General features: G+C 39.8%; 1 protein-coding gene across 5 annotated transcripts in view; it reads right to left on the bottom strand.

The window, feature by feature from the left end:
- Positions 1-20,836, bottom strand: part of PEX1 (peroxisomal biogenesis factor 1) — a 39,915-nt gene that overhangs the window by 6,068 nt on the left and 13,011 nt on the right. For 2 of the 5 annotated variants that reach the window (XM_084858850.1, XM_084858847.1), the window contains exons 8-21: positions 19,699-19,805; positions 18,739-18,833; positions 17,870-18,002; positions 16,972-17,068; positions 16,102-16,272; positions 15,781-15,935; positions 15,320-15,509; positions 13,585-13,754; positions 12,413-12,547; positions 11,307-11,371; positions 10,961-11,103; positions 10,778-10,881; positions 3,727-3,903; positions 1,137-1,367 (exon numbers count right to left, since the gene is read on the bottom strand). In XM_084858850.1, the coding sequence (XP_084714976.1) occupies positions 1,137-1,367; positions 3,727-3,903; positions 10,778-10,881; positions 10,961-11,103; positions 11,307-11,371; positions 12,413-12,547; positions 13,585-13,754; positions 15,320-15,509; positions 15,781-15,935; positions 16,102-16,272; positions 16,972-17,068; positions 17,870-18,002; positions 18,739-18,833; positions 19,699-19,805 (1,973 nt within the window). Of the gene's footprint in view, positions 1-1,136; positions 1,368-3,612; positions 3,904-10,777; positions 10,882-10,960; positions 11,104-11,306; positions 11,372-12,412; positions 12,548-13,584; positions 13,755-15,319; positions 15,510-15,780; positions 15,936-16,101; positions 16,273-16,971; positions 17,069-17,869; positions 18,003-18,738; positions 18,834-19,698; positions 19,806-20,836 lie in introns of those variants that run through there. The other 3 variants (XM_084858849.1, XM_084858852.1, XM_084858851.1) reach the window with 2 other exon arrangements.

Below are 20,836 nucleotides of genomic sequence, written 5' to 3'. Positions count from 1 at the left end.
ATTTATCAAAGATGACAAGGTTTAGGAAGTGATTTATCAATTGGGCAAGTTATTTGTAGGATGGAGAAGTTGGAAGTATGAATGGGTTTCATTTTTGAAATACTCTGTATTTATAGGGAGTCCACCCTGATCCGTTTTGTGGGGATGGTGTGAGAACAGGAAGGAAGGATCTGGAAAGGGAGAGAGAAGAGGCATTTTCCCAACTCCTCACTACATTCCCCAAAGACACAAAGACCTCTTTTTGCTTTTGGTCAAGGAAGCATGAGTATGGAGCATAGATGAAACATAGCTAGACATTATCCAATTCAACTGCATGCTGTTTAAGTACATTTTGAAATACATAGCTCCTCTCTCCAGTCTGTCCATAACTGAACAAAATCAGAAGTCATCGAAGCGACCTGGTTTGTAGGATGAAAATAGCCCACTGTGGGTTGTTTAAGCCACAGTGGGCTGCAGCACATGCCGGGCAGGCTTTGGATATTCAATGCCCAACTGTGGCTTGTCGTGTCGTGTGAATCCTCCGATCTTACAGTATTGATCTCCTTCCCATGATGGGGTAAAATCTTACCTGAGGTGTACTCTTTATTGCAGAATTTACACAGAAGCAGACTTACACTTCTATGGGATTGCCACCTGCACAGTAGTAAACGATGTACTCAGGTTTCAGCCACTTACTATTTACAGTTTTCTTTCTGCACACTAAAAAATGCCAGGAACAAAAAAAATCTCCCAAAACCTCAACTGAATCTTGTGGTTGAGGTGCTTTTTAGTCCAACCCCATGTATCATCTTAGGGTAATGTTTTTCAAACAAAACTGATTCAGGGGGACAAAAAATTTCTGAAGCAGTTTATTGATTTTTGCCATTGGGTTATTTTTTAAATCCCAGCCAACGGAAAGTATTGGGGTAAACATGTTCAGTGGGAGGTTTTTGTTGTTTTTCACATAGAAACTAATCCAGGGAAGCAGACTTAAGTGTACTTCTTCTTACACAACACATAGAGAGTTGTTCTGGGACATTTTACTACCCCAAGACACAATTGAATTTGGCTTGGGATAGAAAAATGTCCCAAACTCATACGTGTAATTTCTTATAATTGCTGAGAAGAAGGTCAATTAAGAAGAAGCAGCCAGTTACCATTTCTGAAATCGTTCCATTCCCAAGTTCAGATTCATAAGAGCTGCCAAAGTAAAGACGATATATGTTGGACCTTGGATCTTCGGGAAGCAGCTCACACATCTCAAGAGAAACTAGGGATTGTTCCAAGCCTCCTTCTCCATCTCCTGCAGAATCATCTGATCCACTGCTTTGGTTTAAGAAAACCATTGAAGATAGACTGAGATCACTATCTGAGCTAGACCCTATATCCTGGTGAAGAAAATTAATACAATTAGCATTTTCAAGATTGTAGAAATCCATCCTAAAGGAGCCCCGTTGCATCCCTCTCTTCTGGCCTTTAGATAGTGAAAACGTTAATGTTTTGGCATGTGTTTGGTCTGTCTTAATTATTTTAGTGTTTTCTCTTGCTGTTATGAGTTGCTCCAGTTTTAGCTGTTAATTTTATCTTTTTTAAACTTATGAGCCATCTTGGGAGCCTTGTTGTCAAAAAGTGGGATAGAAAAATAGACCAGAAATATTAGTAGCAACTTGACTGTGGTTTCTTTCTAATAAGTATCAGATATATGATTGCAACGTTTAAGAAAAATGTAATCTCATCAGTGTGTATTGATTGTCACAAGCTCTCCTTAAATAACCAACCAAACAAATGTCTTTGCAATGTTTTGTGAAGAAAACATCTGGCCTTGGGTTGATTGTTTACCCTTCACTATAGACAAAGGGAAAATGCAAGGAGATATTTCACTAAACCTTCAATTTGTGGCATTCACATGCAGCAATGATAACCTGAGCTGTAGACCAAGTGCTGAAACGCGTAGAGGTCCATTAATGGCAGAGATGATAATTAAGCAGGGGAGTAAACTGATTAATTTGATGGATGTTTTGTTTGTTTGTTCGTGATACCATATCATTACCCACTATTTTACCACTGAATTTTAAATGTTCATTTAACGTACATGTTGACAAAGGGTTCTCACACACCTCAGGTAATTTAATCTATGTCAACATGACCCCTCCTTTTTCAAAAGTAGAGTTGTGTTGTAGTAGTGCCCAAACTACAGGGAGATCAACTCATACAAACAACTGGCTAACTGGAGTTGCCTCAAGTGGCTGTTTTAATGAATAAATAGGGCTGAAAAAAGCTGGAACAGGATAAACTCATTAATGTTTAATGCAGCAGATATAGTCACCTTTATCACTCCAGTAATAAATTTGAATGTGAATATTTGATTATTTGTAAATAATTTTTAAATCAAATGTTTGGTATATTAAATTTAAAAGTATACTTTATTTAGATATTAGTTACAAATTTACCGAGTCTACTTTTAAATTTAGCTTTTTAAATGATAATTTTCTGAGTGAACCAAGTTATACATAATACATTTTATGTTCCTGAAGTAACTTTAGGTCTGTAACAAGTACTAAAAATGTACTGCACATTTTTCTAGTTTCCCACCAAATCGGTTTTTTTTCTGGAAAAAACAACTTTTTCGGGGGAGGGGGGACTTTTTTTTCTGGAAAGAACAACTTTTTTCCATGGCTTCAACATTTCTGGAAATTTTGTATCTATGACAAGGCAATCCTATACTCACATTACGCCAGGACCAGAGATACACTGTACGTCAGTGGAACAGCCACCGTATCCAATACATGCTCACCCAGGAGGGAAGAACACACAACCAGAAAATACAAAAACTGTACAAATGACAAGACACACCAATAGTATTCCTGGAAACGTCGCCGCAGCCCACCAATTTCAGACTTCTGGTGATGGTGCCCATACAGAGAGGTAGCCACAGAGAACACAACAAGGGCAGCCACAGACCAGGACTGACAGCAGCAGCCTCCAATGCACAGGGCACAAGGTGGGGAACTGGGGATACAAGTTTGTAATCACCAGGGGAATGGGAGGAAATGGCCCCACTCACCTGTTGCATTCCTCCCCCCCCCCCCGTCATCTCATGAGCAAAAGAAAGGGAGCTCCTGGGACTCTAACCCATACTGGAAACACTTCAGAGCAGTTCCCTAGCCACTTTGCCACCACAGCAGACATCAATTAGACACATGATGGGCATTTCTGCCAACGGACCTGGGATGTTTCCCCCAGCATATTTTTTTGTCATGGTGGCGTATCCTGTGTTCCACTGGCGTCACAGGGCTTCCACCAGATCCTATAGCTCCTCAGCTAGCATATCTTCAGTATAGGATTGCACCCTAGGTGGCAGAACAATAGCTGACAGAGAAACGTGTGAGTAAAAATTTGAAACTGTGGAGACTTCCAAGAACAGTTGTGATATGGCACGAGATCTGCTGTTCAAAGAAGGGAAGTCACAAGTTCTTGGGCATACTAAAAATAGATCTTTGGATCCCAGCCTACAACTATACCAAAACATGGAGAAATCAAAACAACTTTTTGGCAACATTAATTACTATTAAATGAAGCAATGGCAAGAAGTATTTGAAGTTGTTAAGTGATGTAGTCCCCAAATTAATCAGAATACAGAGCGCTTTAGGCTTCCTTGTTACCAGATATCTAGGATTTTTCAAAACCTTCATACATTGCATGAATAGCAAAACATTAAGAAAACAATTTAAATTTCAATGTATTTACCTGGGGCAAGGTTGAGCTCAAATTAGCATGCACTGCCTCTAACTGGGCATTGTACAGTAAAGCTTTTAGGTCTGCTCCTGTGAAATGTTCAGTCTTTGCTGCCAAATGCTGTAAATCCACATCGTGTGCCAGAAGGAGAGGATGACTCAGTGCTTTTAAAATTTCAAATCGGGAAGCCTAAGAAAATTAGAAGTAACCCTGTTACTAAAATACTGGTTTCTTGTCCTTAGAATAGTACTTAACTTTTGGTTCTCAGCCTGTCTTGTGATCTAGGGAAAGGGACTGGTGAAATTAAATAGCATGTGGAAGGACCTATGAAGTAAACCATCTCTTTTCAATGGGAAGAACATTCTTTTGAATTTTACACACACACTTTCAAGCATCTTTTCTCAGCTATAAGGGCTTGCAACTTGTTTTTTAAACGTGTCGGATAAGATTATCAGTAAATTGAATTCTGTACCCACTACTACATTCTGCATATTTCTCCTTTGTGAATTCTACACATTGCATCCAGCCTCCTGTCTGTGAAAACACCAACCCAAGGTACCTAAAAAACTCATACTTGCTCAATTTCCATCCCATCTAACTTCTCAAGATGTTCAAAAAAACAACCACTTTTATTTTTTATTGTTAGGTTGCAAGCCTTCATTTTTACACTAATTGCCAAAAGACTGAAGTAGGCATCATAAACCAATCTGCATTAAAGACATCAATACTGTTCCATCTGCATACTGGAGAGTAGGAATATTTTTATCACTTATTTTGGATGGGAAATATTAAGAGCCAGGCAGATATAAAACATCATTTATATATACATTGAAAAGCGGCAGTGCTCAGATGCACCCTTTGCAGATGCTCTTTGTGGTTTTGATAGAATAAGACCATTTCCCATGGATACTGATCCTAACGTTTCATGAGGTGTTAGTATACGGAGCATGCATGAGGTGAAAGAAACATTTATCTATTTAGCACTCCTCAATTTTTTTCCAAAGCTGCTCTCTTGATATACTATCAAATGTAGACCTAAAATCAATCAAGGCTACATACAAAGTTTGAGTGATGTTTACTATATATTTTTGTATAAGATGGTGTAAAAGGAAACAGAATCTAGCAGCTTGAAAGCTTTCTTCCTCGTATGCCAATATATTATTGGCATACGAGCCAGTATACTATGCAGGCTCCTAGAAGATGTCTAGCATAGATTTTCGCAGTATCATCAAGTAAACTATTAGGTCTAGAATTGGCTGGATTTTCTCTGCAACCCTTTTAATATATGGAAACCAGTATTGCCTCTTTCAGCTGGAGCCTTTCCTGAACAATTAATATACAGTCAGGGCCAGAAATATTGGAACAAGGATAACTGTTTTGGCAGTTGGCCTCTGTAAACCACCACATTGAAGTTGAAAGGAAACACACCCAGATCGGAGTGAAGTCAGGACTTTCAGCTGTAATTCAAGGGGTGTGACAAAAGTGGGGCACTAACCATTCAGGAAGGACAGCCAGTGGCATACACACACACCCATCATTGGTAGCTCATAAGTAATGGAACGAATGGCTGACAAGCAGCTGCATGGCCAGGTGTGGCCTGTTTCTTGGGTACCCCATGACCAATCAAGCAGATAAAAAGGCCTGGAGGTGGTTCTGAGTGTTACATTTGCATTTGGTAGCTGTTCACTGGAACTCCCAACATGAGGTCCAAAGAGGTGTCCATGCAAGTGAAGGAGGCCATCATTAGGCTGAGGAAACAACATAACCCCATCAGAGATATCGGAAAAACAGTGGGAGTGGCCAACACAACAGTTTGGAACATCCTGAAAAAGAAGGCATTAACTGGCAAGCTCAGCAATAGCAAAAGGCCTGGCAGACCACAGAAGACAACTCAAGTGGATGACTGCAGAATTCTGCTCATGGTGAAGAGGAACCCTTTCACAATATCTAAACCAGGTCAAGAACGCTCTTGCGGAGGTAGGCATGTCATTGTCAACAACTACAGTCAAGAGACGGCTTTATGAATGTAAATACAGAGGCTTCACAACAAGGTGCAAACCACTGGTAACACTCAAGAACAGACAGGCCAGATTAGCCTTTGCCAGCAAACACCTAAAAAAGCCTGCCCAGTTCTGGAATAAGATTCTTTGGACTGATGAAACCAAGATTAACTTGTACCAGAATGATGGGAAGAGAAAAGTATGGAGAAGGAAAGGAACAGCTCATGATCCAAGGCATACCACATCATCTGTCAAACATGGTGGAGGCAGTGTTATGGCATGGGCATGTATGGCTGCCAATGGAACCGGGTCACTGGTGTTCATTGATGACCTGACTGCTGATCAAAGCAGCAGGATGAATTCTGAAGTATATAGGGCTATACTTTCTGCTCAGATTCAACCGAATGCTGCCAAACTGATAGGATGCTGCTTCATACTGCAGATGGATAATGACCCAACACATACAGCAAAAGCTACCCCAGAGTTTCTGAGGGCAAAGATGTGGGATGTTCTTCAATGGCCAAGTCAGTCACCTGATCTCAGCCCAACAGAGCATGCTTTTCACTTACTGAAGACAAGACTGAAGGCAGAAAGACCCACAAACAAGCAGCAGCTGAAAGCAGCTGCAGTAAAGGCCTGGCAAAGCATGTCGAGGGAGGAAACTCAGCATTTGGTCATCTCCCTGGGTTCCAGACTTCAGGCAGTCATTGACTGCAAAGGATTTTCATCCAGGTACTAAAGGCGATCTTTAAGTTTGAAATGATGTTGGTTTGTTCCATTACTTGTTGTTGTTGTTCAGTTGTTCAGTCGTGTCCGACTCTTCGTGACCCCATGGACCATAGCACGCCAGGCCTTCCTGTCCTCTGCTCACTCCCGGAGTGTGCTCAAGTTCATATTCATTGCATCGGTGATGCTATCTAGCTATCTCATCCTCTGCCGTCCCCTTCTCCTTTTGCCTTCCATCTTTCCCAGCATCAGGGTCTTTTCCAGAGAATTTTCTCTTCGCATTAGGTGGCCAAATTATTTCAGCTTCAGCTTCAGGATCTGTCCTTCCAATGAGCAGTCAGGGTTGATTTCCTTTAGGATGGACTGATGTGACCTCCTTGCAGTCCAGGGGACTCGTAAGAGTCTTCTCCAGCACCACAGTTCGAAAGCATCAATTCTTCGGCGCTCAGCCTTCCTTATAGTCCAGCTCTCACAGCCATACATTACTACTGGGAAAAACATAGCTTTGATTAGACGGACCTTTGTCGGCAAGGTGATGTCTCTGCTTCTTACTATGCTGTCTAGGTTTGCTATAGCTTTCCTCCCAAGGAGCAAGCGACTTTTAATTTCATGGCTACAGTCACCATCTGCGGTGATCCTGGAGCCCAAGAAAATAAAATCTGTCACAGCTTCCATTTCTTCCCCTTCTATATGCCAGGAAGTGATGGGGCCAGATGCCATGATCTGAGTTTTTTTAATGTTGAGTTTCAAACCAGCTTTTGCACTCTCCTCTTTCACCCTCAACAAGAGGCTCTTGAGATCCTCTTCGCTTTCTGCCATTAGGGTGGTATCGTCTGCATATCGGAGGTTGTTGATAATTCTCCCAGCAATCTTAATTCCGACCTGTGATTCATCCAACCCGGCGTTTCTCATGATGTACTCTGCATATAAGTTAAATAAGCAGGGTGACAATATGCAGCCTTGTCGTACTCCTTTCCCAATTTTGAACCACTCGGTTGTTCCATGTCTGGTTCTTACTGTTGCTTCTTGACCCTCGTACAGGTTTCTCCGGAGACAGGTAAGGTGGTCTGGTACTCCCATCACTTTAAGAATTTGCCACAGTTTGTTGTGATCTACACAATCAAAGGCTTTAGCGTAGTCTGTGAAGCAGAAATAGACATTCCATTACTTATGAGCCACCAACGATGGGTGTGTGTGTATGCCACTGGCTGTACTTCCTGAATGGTTAGTGCCCCACTTTTGTCACACCCCTTGAATTACAGCTGAAAGTCCTGACTTCACTCCGATCTGGGTGTGTTTCCTTTCAACTTCAATGTGGTAGTGTACAGAGGCCAACTGCCAAAACAGTTATCCTTGTTCCAATATTTCTGGCCCTGACTGTAAGTAAAGAGTGAAGCCAATACTGGTGGCCCACCATTCAGTAAAAACCTTTAGTAAGTTGGGTGAAATAAATTTTTCCCCAGAATGCTTGTTTTCTACCTGGGGCTGACCTCATTGAGACTGTTTGTGTCTTCTCCCCTCCAGGTACTCTAAAAGCTAAATGCCTTGCCAGAGGTACAAGGGTTTGGCACACACCTTTGTTTCTATGAACAGAATGAATTCCATGATAGGGACTGAGACAAGGAGTTCAGCTGGATCTCAACATGGGAAGGATGAATAATATGCATCTCCAAAGGTAACTTTCATCCACCACTCCAGAAAAAACCCAGGTGTTTTTTTTAATGGAGAAAAAAGAGCTACAGCTAAGGAGAGTCAGGCACAACATAAAAGAATGGTAGACTCTTCTTTTCAAATACTATTTCAAAGTAAGATCTCATTATCAAAATGACCTGCTGATATGGACAATGCAGGGGCAGAAGGAGAACGGCTGAAATCTTTGCTGTCACCACTATCTGGTTATAAAGGTGATGTTTCTGTTGATGCTACTGGTACAGCCCCATCAGCCCTAGCCATCACAGCCAATGGTGAGGGATCATGCGGGTTGTAGGCCAAAACATCTGGAGGGCCACAAGCTGCCCACCCTTGTTTTAAGTAATCAGTGTCTCTTGACTGGAATGGTAATTGAACACCAGTTATATTGAGGGAGGTCCAAAGTTCATGGTTAAAACTGGAGAATGTGGTGAAGATTTTAAAGGCATGGGATGAATTTCAACATCAGAGATTAAACTCTAGCCAGCTGCCTGTACTATGTGATCTCCATCTAAAATCAAAAGGAGAACTGGAGTTTTGGAATCAATAGAGGGAATATAGTGTCTAAACTGTCCTTACAATTGATTCCAAATGTCTTGGGACACACTGTTTTTCCCTTGCCAAGCAGATGCTTGCCAAGTTGGCACAACAAAGTACACGTTGTATAGCATTTGTCAACTTTGCTGAGACCCCCAAATGTCAGAAGTATAGATTATCAAGTGTGCATTGTACACAGAGAATAGTGATCTATTTCAGTAACAATGGACAAGGTTCAGATGTTTTTAGTGAAAATGGGCATGTTTAATTCTAATATTTTATGTAAGAGATTTTTTGGAGAACTTAGAAAACTGAGGTTAAAACAAAAAATATCTACTGAGCAATGCATGAGCAAAGGGAGAAAGCTGAAGTGTTAGGTTATAATGATCTGGCTGCCTCCTTGAAATCTGAGATGGTAGTAGACAGCAGAAGTTGTTAAATTTGATCGAAGGCCTAGAGACAAACATGCTGTGGGTTTGGAAGGTAGTATGGTGTTAGAACCACTAGAAACTAGATTGCAAAAAGATAAAAGTTCCTCTGAGCAATGGCAATTCCCTGATAAAGTTGACTCCTCAATTCCTCTAAAACATTTCCAGCTAATACAAGGTTACATAATGGATTAAACAAGCTACAAAGTAAATTACTTTAGAGTTTGGAACAGGCAACTCTAGAACAGAAGCTAAAACAAGATCCTCAACCAGCCAGAAGGTTCATCATATTGATTCTAATGTTGAGGATTGGGTTAAATAAAGAACACTGGAACCTCATGAAAAGGGCTCACCTAATAGAAAAGGAAAAGGGGAGATGGGAAAAAGCTGAGTGTAATGAGGTAAGACCTATGACCTTTGACCTCTGTGGAAAACAGATCCATATATCAAGGAGATCATGATTGTGTAATAACTGGTCAGGCTTTCTGACATACAGCAGCTCAAGATAAGGACATACTATGTTTGATCACGTAGACTATTGCTGGTAGCGTAAATAAGATTTATGATTCTGCCTTTCTTCATTTTCTAAGGAAATTTGGAATAATTGCTTTGCAAGAAACTTAGATGCTTACAGAGATGGTTGTTAATGGGTATTTAGTACATGTGCTACCAGCTGCAGCTCCAGTCAAGAGTGACAGACCAACAGGAGGCTTAGCCTTTTTGATAGCCACAGCATTAAGAATTACAGTAACTTTTTTAGACCCTCTTAGTAATACTGCTATGGCTTTCCTGGTCAATCACTATTAGAAATTAATGTGTATATTCCACCCCAAAGTTTCCCATCATATGATTCCTCATTTTGGAACCAACTGGGGGATTATTTACTAAACCTGCAAATTGGGTATCGCAATGCAGAAGTTGTGTTAATGGGAGGCTGTAATGACCATTCTGGTACTGGTAAGGATCCAGTTACCTTTATTAATACTGAAAAGCTATTTTTGGAAGAAAAAGAAGATAGAATGAGTAATCAGATCTCAAAGGACTGTAAAGAAAAAATATGGTTTACAATTTATTCAGTTAGTAAAAAGACTACATTTAATTATTTTAACTGGGAACTTTAGGAATTATTTCAATGTGGGGTTTACATATTTAGGTCCCACATGAGTGGGCATAGTGGATTATATGGTCATTGCATCCCCTTTAGAGAAAGAAATTCTTCAATTTGAAGTGGAAGAAATGTCAGAAAGCAACAATCAGCTTCTGTTGGTTCAGTTTTCATTTAATGCTAAAATATAACTTTTCCCCCTGAACATAGCCAAAGAATTGATCCAGTTCAAACTACAACAAATAGATGAATTAAGTGGTCAATAATTCTTGCAAAGACATTAGTCAATGGCAAATGCATAACATTAGCATAATAACATAATTTTCTTGGCACAGAATTATGGATTTCTTGACATAGAATTGTCCCAGTCATAATAATAACTTATGTACCAATCTGATTTTTTTTTCATTTTGAAGTTGGATCTGATTTGGAATAACAAACTCAATTTTATGCCCGTATAATCTCACTCATCAACAGCATAGAACTGAACTGAATTCATACAGAAATTAGTTAGATCCAGTTTGTTTATGAGTCTTCTCTTCCTTTTTTATATTTGGCGTAGTGCTTTGTTTCTTTACCTGATCAGGAGGTGGACAATACAGACACTTATCCAGGCGACCGGGCCTCAGCAGGGCAGGGTCAATCAAATCAGGGCGACTAGTGGCTGCTAGTACATAAACTCCTTAGAAAAAGTAATAATATCTGTTAATAAGACATGCTTGCTAAACATTTTCCTGGAAGAGGCAGAGAAAACAACTAACCTTCTAAGCCTTCTACTCCATCTAATTGCGTCAGCAGTTGATTAACAACTCGGTCAGTTACACCAGTGTTATCGTGACCTCGCCGAGGAGCAAGAGAATCAAATTCGTCAAAGAAAAGTATGCAAGGCTTGGCTGCCTGTGCTCTGCAATACAACATAATAAAGAGTGAAGGAATGAATTGTCCCTGCCAAGACTGAACACATGATATTAGTAAGCCTTGCTATTTCCTAGCTCATCAACTAGTCCTGTTTCTTCACATTACTCTCTAGCAGCACAGTAAGTAACTATTTTTAGCACTGATCACGAAAATAGAATCTAATAGCAACATCACAAATCTGAATCCTACCTGTTAAATACATCTCGAACTGCTTGTTCACTTGCTCCAATGTATTTGCTGAGCAGTTCTGGTCCCTGTAAAACAGAAAGATAAAGTAGTCTTAAAAAACCAAGCCACTTATTTCATTTTTATTTTTTTTAAGTGTAAGAAATCAAAATTGAAGGGGTGGCATATTATAATCCAATGAGGCACTATTTGTGCTATTGTGGTAACAGACCATTTTAAACCTAACCAAGGGCAGATTTTCCAAAGTGCAGGACAGCAAAATATGCACCGGCTCTAGGTAGTCTACTATAATAATGAAGATTGTATTATAAACCTCTCCAGTAGTCTGAACTTGTGATCTACTGAAATCATGTCAATAATCTTTATTAATGAATGAAGAAAAACAGACACACAGAAAGACAAACAAGTAACTGAAGCCCATTATGCAGCATGACAAAACTGATTCTATTTTGCCCAAGCGATTAATTTACTGACAGTAGATGGAGGTACAATTTCCCAGTCTCTATAAAAGGTAAAAACTAAAGGCCATATCCAATTGTGTCCCTCCCCTCCACTGATGGAAGGCCCTTTGATCAGTGAAGCCTTCTGTGAGTGGAAAGGGGGCAGAAGGTGGTTTTTGTAAAATCCTCCTTTCTTCTGCAATCCCCACACCAACTCCCATGCTGTTCCCACCCACTGAAACAGATTTTGAGGGGGCTGCAGGGGGATGGGGGGAATCAGTGAAAATCATCTCTCTCTTTCCACTGGATCAAAGAGCCTTCTGTCAGCTGAGGGGATTGAACTGGATATAACCCTATAAATGATAGTTAAGATATTTCAACAACTTCTCTATGGTGGCTGTTAAGGTCTGTGTAAATTTGCAATGTATAATTGTGAACATTATTCATTTGCCTATGTACTATGGTACTATTAAGACCAGCTCACATGCCAGTTTCACATGTACATCAAACTTATTCAGATTAAAAGAAAAACAATTAAGGTGTCTGGCATGAAGCTTCTGAAAGAGAAGCTATAGCATATACATTTCATCTTCTTATTGGATCGTGACCTATGTAAAACATCTTAGTATTTTCAGATACAACAAACTCTGAAAAAGCTCAATGTGTTACCTTGATGCTGATAAAGTTCATTCTACTCTCTTGAGCAACTACGCCTGCTAATAAAGTTTTTCCTGTTCCTGGAGCCCCATACAGCAATATTCCTGTTCTCTGTCGTATGGGCAGGTTTGCAAATAATTCTGGGTACTGAAAATAAACAAAGGTATCAGAAATTGTATCTCTTGATGACAACCATTTGAGTAGTGGTTTGCTGTCCCCATTATTATCAATATACCACCATAATGAATATAATATGCTCCAAAATATCAATTCTGGCAAATATTCACATGTGTAGTGCAACCAATCCCTTATATCTACTTCTCCTTTAATAAGAACCCATAATATCTCTTAAGACTATGTTTCCTTTGAGATGTAACTCATGCATATACAGACTAATACTTCTGTAAGTGTTGTATCTTCCTCTGGTAACGGGTGATGTTCTGCATTTGCAGGCTTCAGTTTAGCCTGCTTGGATAAATGCATTATGATATATTCTAATAATGAACAAAGAGCCACATATCCCATTATTTATATAGACAAAGCCTACAAGACACACTGTTTTAATTCTGTTGTCCTGTTCACATATACTTTAAACAATATGGTGGCTACTCCCAACTGCCCTGGGTGCACCTGCCTCACTCACATTGACAAAATGGATGTAACAGGGAATAAGATCTATGTGACAGAGTCCAATATCTGCAATGCTTATCCCTTAAAATTGGAGTTAAAGATTGTGTGGATCTGGTGTACAAACAGACTTAATATTTTCATTGCTCCTGACACAAGGTAGCCTGGATACAGAGAGGGTGAATATGATCCTCCTTCCACACAGTGCATAGATAGATGCTTGATGATCTCAGATAAACAACCCAAACTTCCTTGCAAACCCTTCCATCTCAATAATACTCTGTTGCTGCATCTTCCTCAGCTTTGTCCAGTCCACACAGATGATCTAATTTATGTACTTTAACTGCTGTTGCTGTTTTCTTTTCCTTCAAGCTCTTGCAAACCCAAGTACAGCTGAATGAAAAGACTCTAGCACAGACGCATATATGCCCATTTTAATCTAAGCTGTTATCCTTCAAGCCAGAATTGCTGTCAATCAAAGATCTATGCTCTTACAATTATATGGCAAACTCAGCATTAAGAAAATTATTTTTTTCTAGACAAAGAAACAAAAGTACCTTTGCAGGTAACTGGATAGTATCTATAAGTACTTGCTGTATCTCCTTAAGGCCACCAATGATATCCCAGCCAAAGTCATGAGGTTTATGGAGGTTAATATTTTTCAAGGATGTCGGAGTGAAACCTTGTAAAGCTTTTTGGAAGTCTAACGTTGACAGAATCAAATCTGCTAAAATGGATAAAAACATTCACTTTATGACCTTTTACAGTGGAATATTACATTATACTATACACAAAAGGTTCCTCAATACCTCATAAAGTAAATCTGTTAGCCCAACGAAGGCCAACTGAAAATCTAATGGCCTCATCCCATGACCCATGTGCAAGGCAAAAAAACAGCCATAATTGTAAGAGCAACGTTAGGACGGCATCCAGAATGTTCTTTCGGTGAAGGAACGTAATACCTGTGTTAGTCTGATGGTGGGCGATAGAAGGCATTGTTACTGTGAGTTGATACTAACTACAAAATGTTGACAGGAACAATGAACCCATCTCAATTGCATTAATTGCAACGAAGTTCCAGCCGTAAAACATTGATCATTCAACTAGAGGCACCAGCAAGTGCCAGCTGCAAAGCACAAACAGCTGCTCTGCCCTCCTTTGTTCATAGCTGAACGTAAGAAACAGGAATCATATGACATACATGAACTGTGCAATTGGCTGACACATGCCCTAGAAAGCAGTTCCCTGCTACCTGTGCCACCATAGATGCTGGGTGGAACTGCAGGAAATTCCAGTCTGAACATTCACGTAACAGCCCATAATACTACTGACCTAGGAAGTCAGGTGATACAGGAGGGCCAATCCAGTGCTATCAGCAAGTATAAAGGCTCTCAGGCCTGCTGATTTCCCAAGTATGGACAACTCATTGCTGAATGAAACCATCCGGTTCTCCCTGTGTATTAGATGCCAGCCCAACTCCAGCTTATCTGCCTGCAGCCTGTTTTTAGCTTATCTGCCTGCAGCCTGTTTTTGGCTTTCCTGCCTCCAAAATACCCATCTGCCCTAGGGTCTAAGCACTGACACACCACTCCCTTCTGACATCTGAATAGTCCCAGGTCACAAAAGAAGAGGACAAAAGAAGAATGGTAGCTGAGACGTGCATGAAACAAAGGGACTACTCTCAGCCAACACCAGACCACAAGACATAAACTAGCTTGCCTTGGTGCATATACTGATGCAGCAGCAGACCTCTTTATGCAGCAATGGGATCAGATGATAGTCCAATTAATCATGGTTATCAGCAACACACTGTTACTTAATCCTAGGATTATTACTGTGCCTTCTATTTCCATGGCAATATGATCTTATGAAATGGGCACTCTTCTTAATCCAGCCTCCTAATTATTTCATGGTTTTGGAGTACAAAAAGATGCACGTATTTTCCTCTTTTTGGTTTACTATGTAACTTTAAAAAATTACATATTAGGAGGTGCAGAACCTCTTTCAGCCTAAAGGAAAAAGGGGTGGGCTAAAAATACCAAATATACCAGCATATTTCAGTTTAAAGCTCTTACTACAAATAACTAAGTCTTAGGAGAGGAATTTCAACTTTTTAGAATGCAGAGAACACTGCACAAAGGTTGGAAAAACCACCAAACAATTGGTGGTTGTGGGTAAAGGGGGCATAGCCATCAGGGAAACCACAGAGGGCCAGATTTGCCCCCCAGGCCTGAGGTTCTGCATCCCTGAGGTAGAAGGAACATTATGGAATAAAGTGATTATAGTACATACCTTCTTTTTTACACGTTCCCTTGCTAGAAACACATGAGTGTATAGCACGATCAACTAACATTGTCAAATCCCTAGCCACAAATCCTTCTGTTTCCTTTGCAATTAGGTGGAGATCAAGATAACACAACCTGTCTAAACTGGAGTCAAGTTTATTTTTTATTATGGAATGAAGCATTTCACATCTTTGTCCCTGAAAAGAAAAATGTACAGCAACCTTATCTGCAGTGCAGTGACAAAGAACTGAATACTAAGAAAAAGCTAGACCATATTTCAAAGTAATGAAAAGGGATTAATTCTAAAGACGATAAAATGCAGATTTGAATATTCAACACAACATTTGGATATTCAACACAATATTTTACACCCAGATCTTAAACAAAATTACTTGGAATTAGATCCCATGATTTTAAGTAACTTCTAATGGAAGCCACTTTGACTAAATTATAGTTTATTGCTTTTACCTGATTTGGAACCTGGATATGTTGGAAACATTGAAATATGTGAATTCCTCGGGCAGAAACAATAGAAGAATGTAACGACTGTTCAGATAGGCTTGTGGCAATCAGTGCAATCAAACTGTGCATGGAAATAACTTCCTTTATCATATCTTTCAAAACTAGAACCAGAAAAATAAAGCAGTTCAACTTCTAGGCATTATCACATAAAATCACAACTACATCAATTTTTGTTACATTTTCCAGAAACAGAATATTCTTGTATTTCATTCTTATCAGTACAGTTAAAAACAACAACTCAGCAACACCTAGGTAGCAAGCCATTACCATGAGCAAGGCGGGTGCTCTGGACTGCTTCAGGACTGTTCTCATGCTCTGGAGCAAGGGGAACTCCAACTATGTGATCAAGATCATCTAAAAGAACAAGAGATGGTTGTCTCCATCCTGCCTCTAGAAAAGCTTCTTCAAGTTTTTTCTGTATGTTCTCTAATCTTTTTCCTGAAACACAAATATACAGTGAGTAGCAAGACACAGAAGGAAAATGTAGTACCTTCCAATGTAATCCATGACTTTGCAAGATTATTGGTGGACTCTAGTTTTTACATTATTACACATTTTGCTTAAAGCAGGAAGTCTTTATAGACCATCCTTAGGACAGCTTAAGATAGGGGTGGACAACCTTTTTTCTGTTGAGGGCCACATTCTGTTGGGAATAATCTGTTGGGGTTGCATGCTTGTGGTGGGCAAAGCCAAAGGTTGGTGGGCCACTCTCTTTTCTCTCTCTTTTTCTGCCACCCCCTTCTCTCTCTATTCTCTTTCTCTCTCTTTTCTTCCTCCTCAATGAGCAGGCTGTTGGAGAAGGGATAGATCACTCTTGCCAAAGGTCTGAACTAATTGCTTGCAGAGGGCTTTGAATATTAGGCCAAGGGCTGCATGAAATTAGGCTGAGAGCTGTAGGTTGCCCAAGTCTGGTCTAAGATATGAAGATTAAACCAGTGGGGTGAGATACAAGATTTGGACATGAGACCAAATTCAAACCTCTATACAAATCATGTAGCTTACTGGGTGGCCTTGGTCAAGACATTCTCTCATTATAACCCAACTCTTAAGAACTGCTGGGAGAAACAAATGCTCAATGAATACTAAACAACTCTGTATACTGAAAGTACTACAAAGAGGACACAATTGTACCCATACCTCTTAATGCTTTACAGTCAACTACTTCCACATGGGCATCCAATCTATCAAATGCGTCTTTGCAGATAGCCTTTGCTAAAGTTGATTTGCCACTTCCCTGTAAAATAAATTGGGACCAAAACCTTCTAAAATAATACCTAGTATGAAAAGTAATACTACCCTAGTTAGTTAATTTGGACTTTTCTTAATGAAATATTCATAGGATAAAATCCATCAAGACTTAGTTTTGCATAATCTCATTAAATGAATTACAACTATGCAACTCACTTTTGCCAAGCAATGGCAGGTTTTACTTTGCTCAGTACCCCACAAGTTCTGTTTCTTAGCTGCAGTTACCCCCGCTGCCCGCCCCCTCTCCCGCAACTTACTAGCAGTTTCATGGTACCAGACAAAGGCTTGATAGTTTTAATTTATTTCCACCTACCCTGATAGTTACTTGCCACATATAGAAGGCTATCATACAGAGGAACAAGAATTTTTTTTTATTCTATATGAGCATGTAAGGCAAATCTATACATCATCAATGCAATCACTTTACTGTATTAAATATTCTGCAGTAACAACACAGCTACTGATCGGGGTGGAAGGCAAAACGTTTAGCTTAAATATATTTTTTGAATGCACTGTTGTTCGTCTTTTTATCTTTCTTATACATTTTACCTTAAGACTGACTGCATCCACAATGGATCCAGAGCCTCTTTGTCGCTTTGCTGTTGTGCCACTTTATACCAACATATATGTGTGTGTGTGTGTGTGTGTATAGATAGATAGATAGTCCAGGTCTTATTAACATTTTGCATTTTTCAGTGGCGCTAATTAGAAACAAATTCATAACTGTCTGACAGATAACACAGACTAATGTCTTGGTTGCTAAAACAAAGAAATGTAAAACATATACCTTTCCTCCAGTAATCAGGATACCTCCACTGCGAAGTCCTGCAGATATGGGAGCTAGCTTTAAAGACAGTGGTCGTCCCAAGAGGCTGTGAGATGTATGTTTGAAACAGGATAATCCTAGGTTATCCACTCCTCTGCAAAGGAAATTTTAACAAAATTGAGAACAAAGCTCCCTCTCACCCTAATGAAATGAAATAATATAAGAGGTTGGCACTTTGAGAATACTTTCTATCTTGAAATGGTCCAAAATGACTTATTTATGGAAATGCAACCTATGAGCCTAATTCTGCCCATTGCTATGATACCTTCAAACCCACAGTTGGGGCAACTGTAAAAGCGCAGAATGTTTGTCATAAGTATATTCTCCAGAAGTGTAAAGAAATGATACTGCACCTTAGTGCACTTCTTGCTGCAGGCCCTTGCAGCGCTAGCTCCAGGTTTCCAAGGTCGGTTCCCAGAAAACTGCCTCCCCGCCCCCGTCCCCTCATAAGCAGCGTGGATTGTCCTGCGCTCCACGCTTGTAAGAGTAACATGAAGCGGGAGGAAAGGGGGCATTCCTGGGGTTGGGTAGGGACAGAACCTTGGAAGAGCTGGTATGACACTTCCTATGCGTCGTCTGGCCGTGCCCCCGCCCCCGCTCTTAAGTGCTGCAGCTAGACAGCCGAAATCGTCCGTCTAGTTGCAAATGCAAGGTGGCCAGAGCACAGAGGTGAAGATCCCTTCCGCACACTGCCCTCCCTGCATTGGATAGGCCGTCGCCTCTAAGTTCAGAGGCAGATGCCTACCCCCATAGGATTGCTCCCTTAATTTTTCATAGTTTTTTATTGTTGATTGTTTCTTCTAATTTGTGATAGTATCAAAATGTCTCACCCTAAACATTTCAGACTCAACCATGGAAGAAGCTGGTCACAAGAAGACTGTGTATTACCACCATTGGCTATTGAGCTCACTGGATATACCAGAACCTGCACAAAAGAGGAGAAGCACTATTTAGAAATGGAGAACGTAATAAAAGGAGATCTTTTTAGGCTGCAATCCTATACCCACCTACCTGGAAGTAACTCCTATTAAATTAAATGAGAATTACTTTGGAGCAGACATGCATAGGACTGCACTGATAAGAGTATGCTGGGGAAGGAGGGAGAAATACTGACCATATACTATAGTAAAAATAGGACTGTTATCACATATTAAATTTAACAACAGACTAGATTCAAATTATTAGAAATCACATGGGAGAAACTTGCATCTCAAGAAGCATAGGCTTGTAATGGGTTTGCCCATTGGCTAGATATGTAGGTACACTTACAGTACAGTTCTATACATGTCTACTCAAAGGTAAATCCCACTGAGTTCAATGGGACTTAGACCCAGGTAAGCGAGTATAAGATTTCAGCCTTAAATAGTAAGACAGACAAATAAACTACAACCCCACATTTAAAATACTGCATGATTTCCACATTTCCTTGCATTTCAATCCTCTCCAGGCCCTACAGTTTTCACCCCTTCACTTCCATAATGAAGGTTAAAGCTGTCACTAAAAATATACAAAACTGAAAATTAAAAAATAAGCATTTTTTTTTTTAAATGTATGGGAATACTACAAGCTTGTTTTGAAATGGGACAAAGTCGCTCCAGAATTCCTTTCCAATACTCTAAAAGATTCAGACATTTAATGTTGTGATAGAATTTAAGTACAGCTGATCATTAGAATTTTTCTTCAGTGCTTCATGCCATGAAGACACAAGTGAGAAAAACAAATAAGAAGTTCTACCCTGAACTGTATTATATAATTTTAGCTTTTGGATACCTGAAATAAGTGATATTTACTTGTATATTTGCCTTCTGTAGCAAGCTAGGACTCAAGATGAAAGTATTTTTTGTTTTCTCCTCTTCAGTTTCAGAAGTGATTACACTGAGGGCAAAGTCCTCCATGCCTTTCAAAACACAAAAGACACAAAATCATTTTGCTTGTGATACAAAATGAGAACATTGCATATATTAAGTCTTTGTAAATTCTGTATTATATACCAATGAAATCTAGATGTTACAAAAAAACTGGCAAATGTAACAGGGTGTATATAATTGGGAGCCAAAAGCTTTTATCACACTTTAATAGATTAACTGGCAACAACCAATTTTATGGACAGAGCTGAGGGTAAGGTTTTTGATTTATTGGGGCTATTTCAAATCTGATGTATTAATAGAATAAAATATTGAAGACTGTCCCTTCCCTCTACCACAGAGGTTCACAACCTTTTTGGCCCAAAGGTCTGCATCTGTGGTATACTTGGGGGGGGGGGGGAGAGGCCACAAATGCATGTGCACACACATGCGCGCACACACACATACAAGTGTAATTCTTACCAATTTTGACATTTTCACACGAAGCACACAAAGTACAGCTCAGTTCCATGCATGTCTACTTAGAAGCCCCAATGCAACAGCATTTATGCATGCAAAGCAGAGCTCAATTCTAAAATTTAAAGCTATTTAAACTTTAGCAGGTTATTTAACTTTAAATGTCTTTAAGGGTGCATTCCTATATGTGTTTAGACAGAAAGAAGTCCTACAACTCCTAGCATGCCCCAGCCATACGATGCATAGGATTGTGCCTTAAATCACTCTTATCTTTGATAGCTGATCAGAGATTTTCCTGCTTACTGCTGATGGAAGCATCCTTCATTCAGTCCTCCTTTCGGTGCTCTTTTCACAGAGCCCAGCAGAGGAACAGCGGGTGGGGCCACACTACCCACAGCCGCAGGAGGCTGTGGATCCCCACATAACTTTTGCTAATTACACTATAAATTATCTCCTGCTCAAAAGGCATCAAACTAAAGGCCTTGGTAACAGGCACATTGATTTAAATGCAATAGATTAATAATTAATTGACTGACTGATAGGCCAATGATAATCAACTAAAAACTCTTTAATTAGTGAACTTAAAAAAAATCACAGGTAACTTCAT

The sequence above is a fragment of the Heloderma suspectum genome, chromosome 5 (genome assembly GCF_057233095.1).
Source record: "Heloderma suspectum isolate Gila_16-S chromosome 5, 16-S_ref, whole genome shotgun sequence".
NCBI lineage: Eukaryota > Metazoa > Chordata > Lepidosauria > Squamata > Helodermatidae > Heloderma > Heloderma suspectum.
The sequence above is the reverse complement of the archived record's forward strand: the minus strand, read 5'-3'. Positions and strand labels throughout refer to the sequence as shown.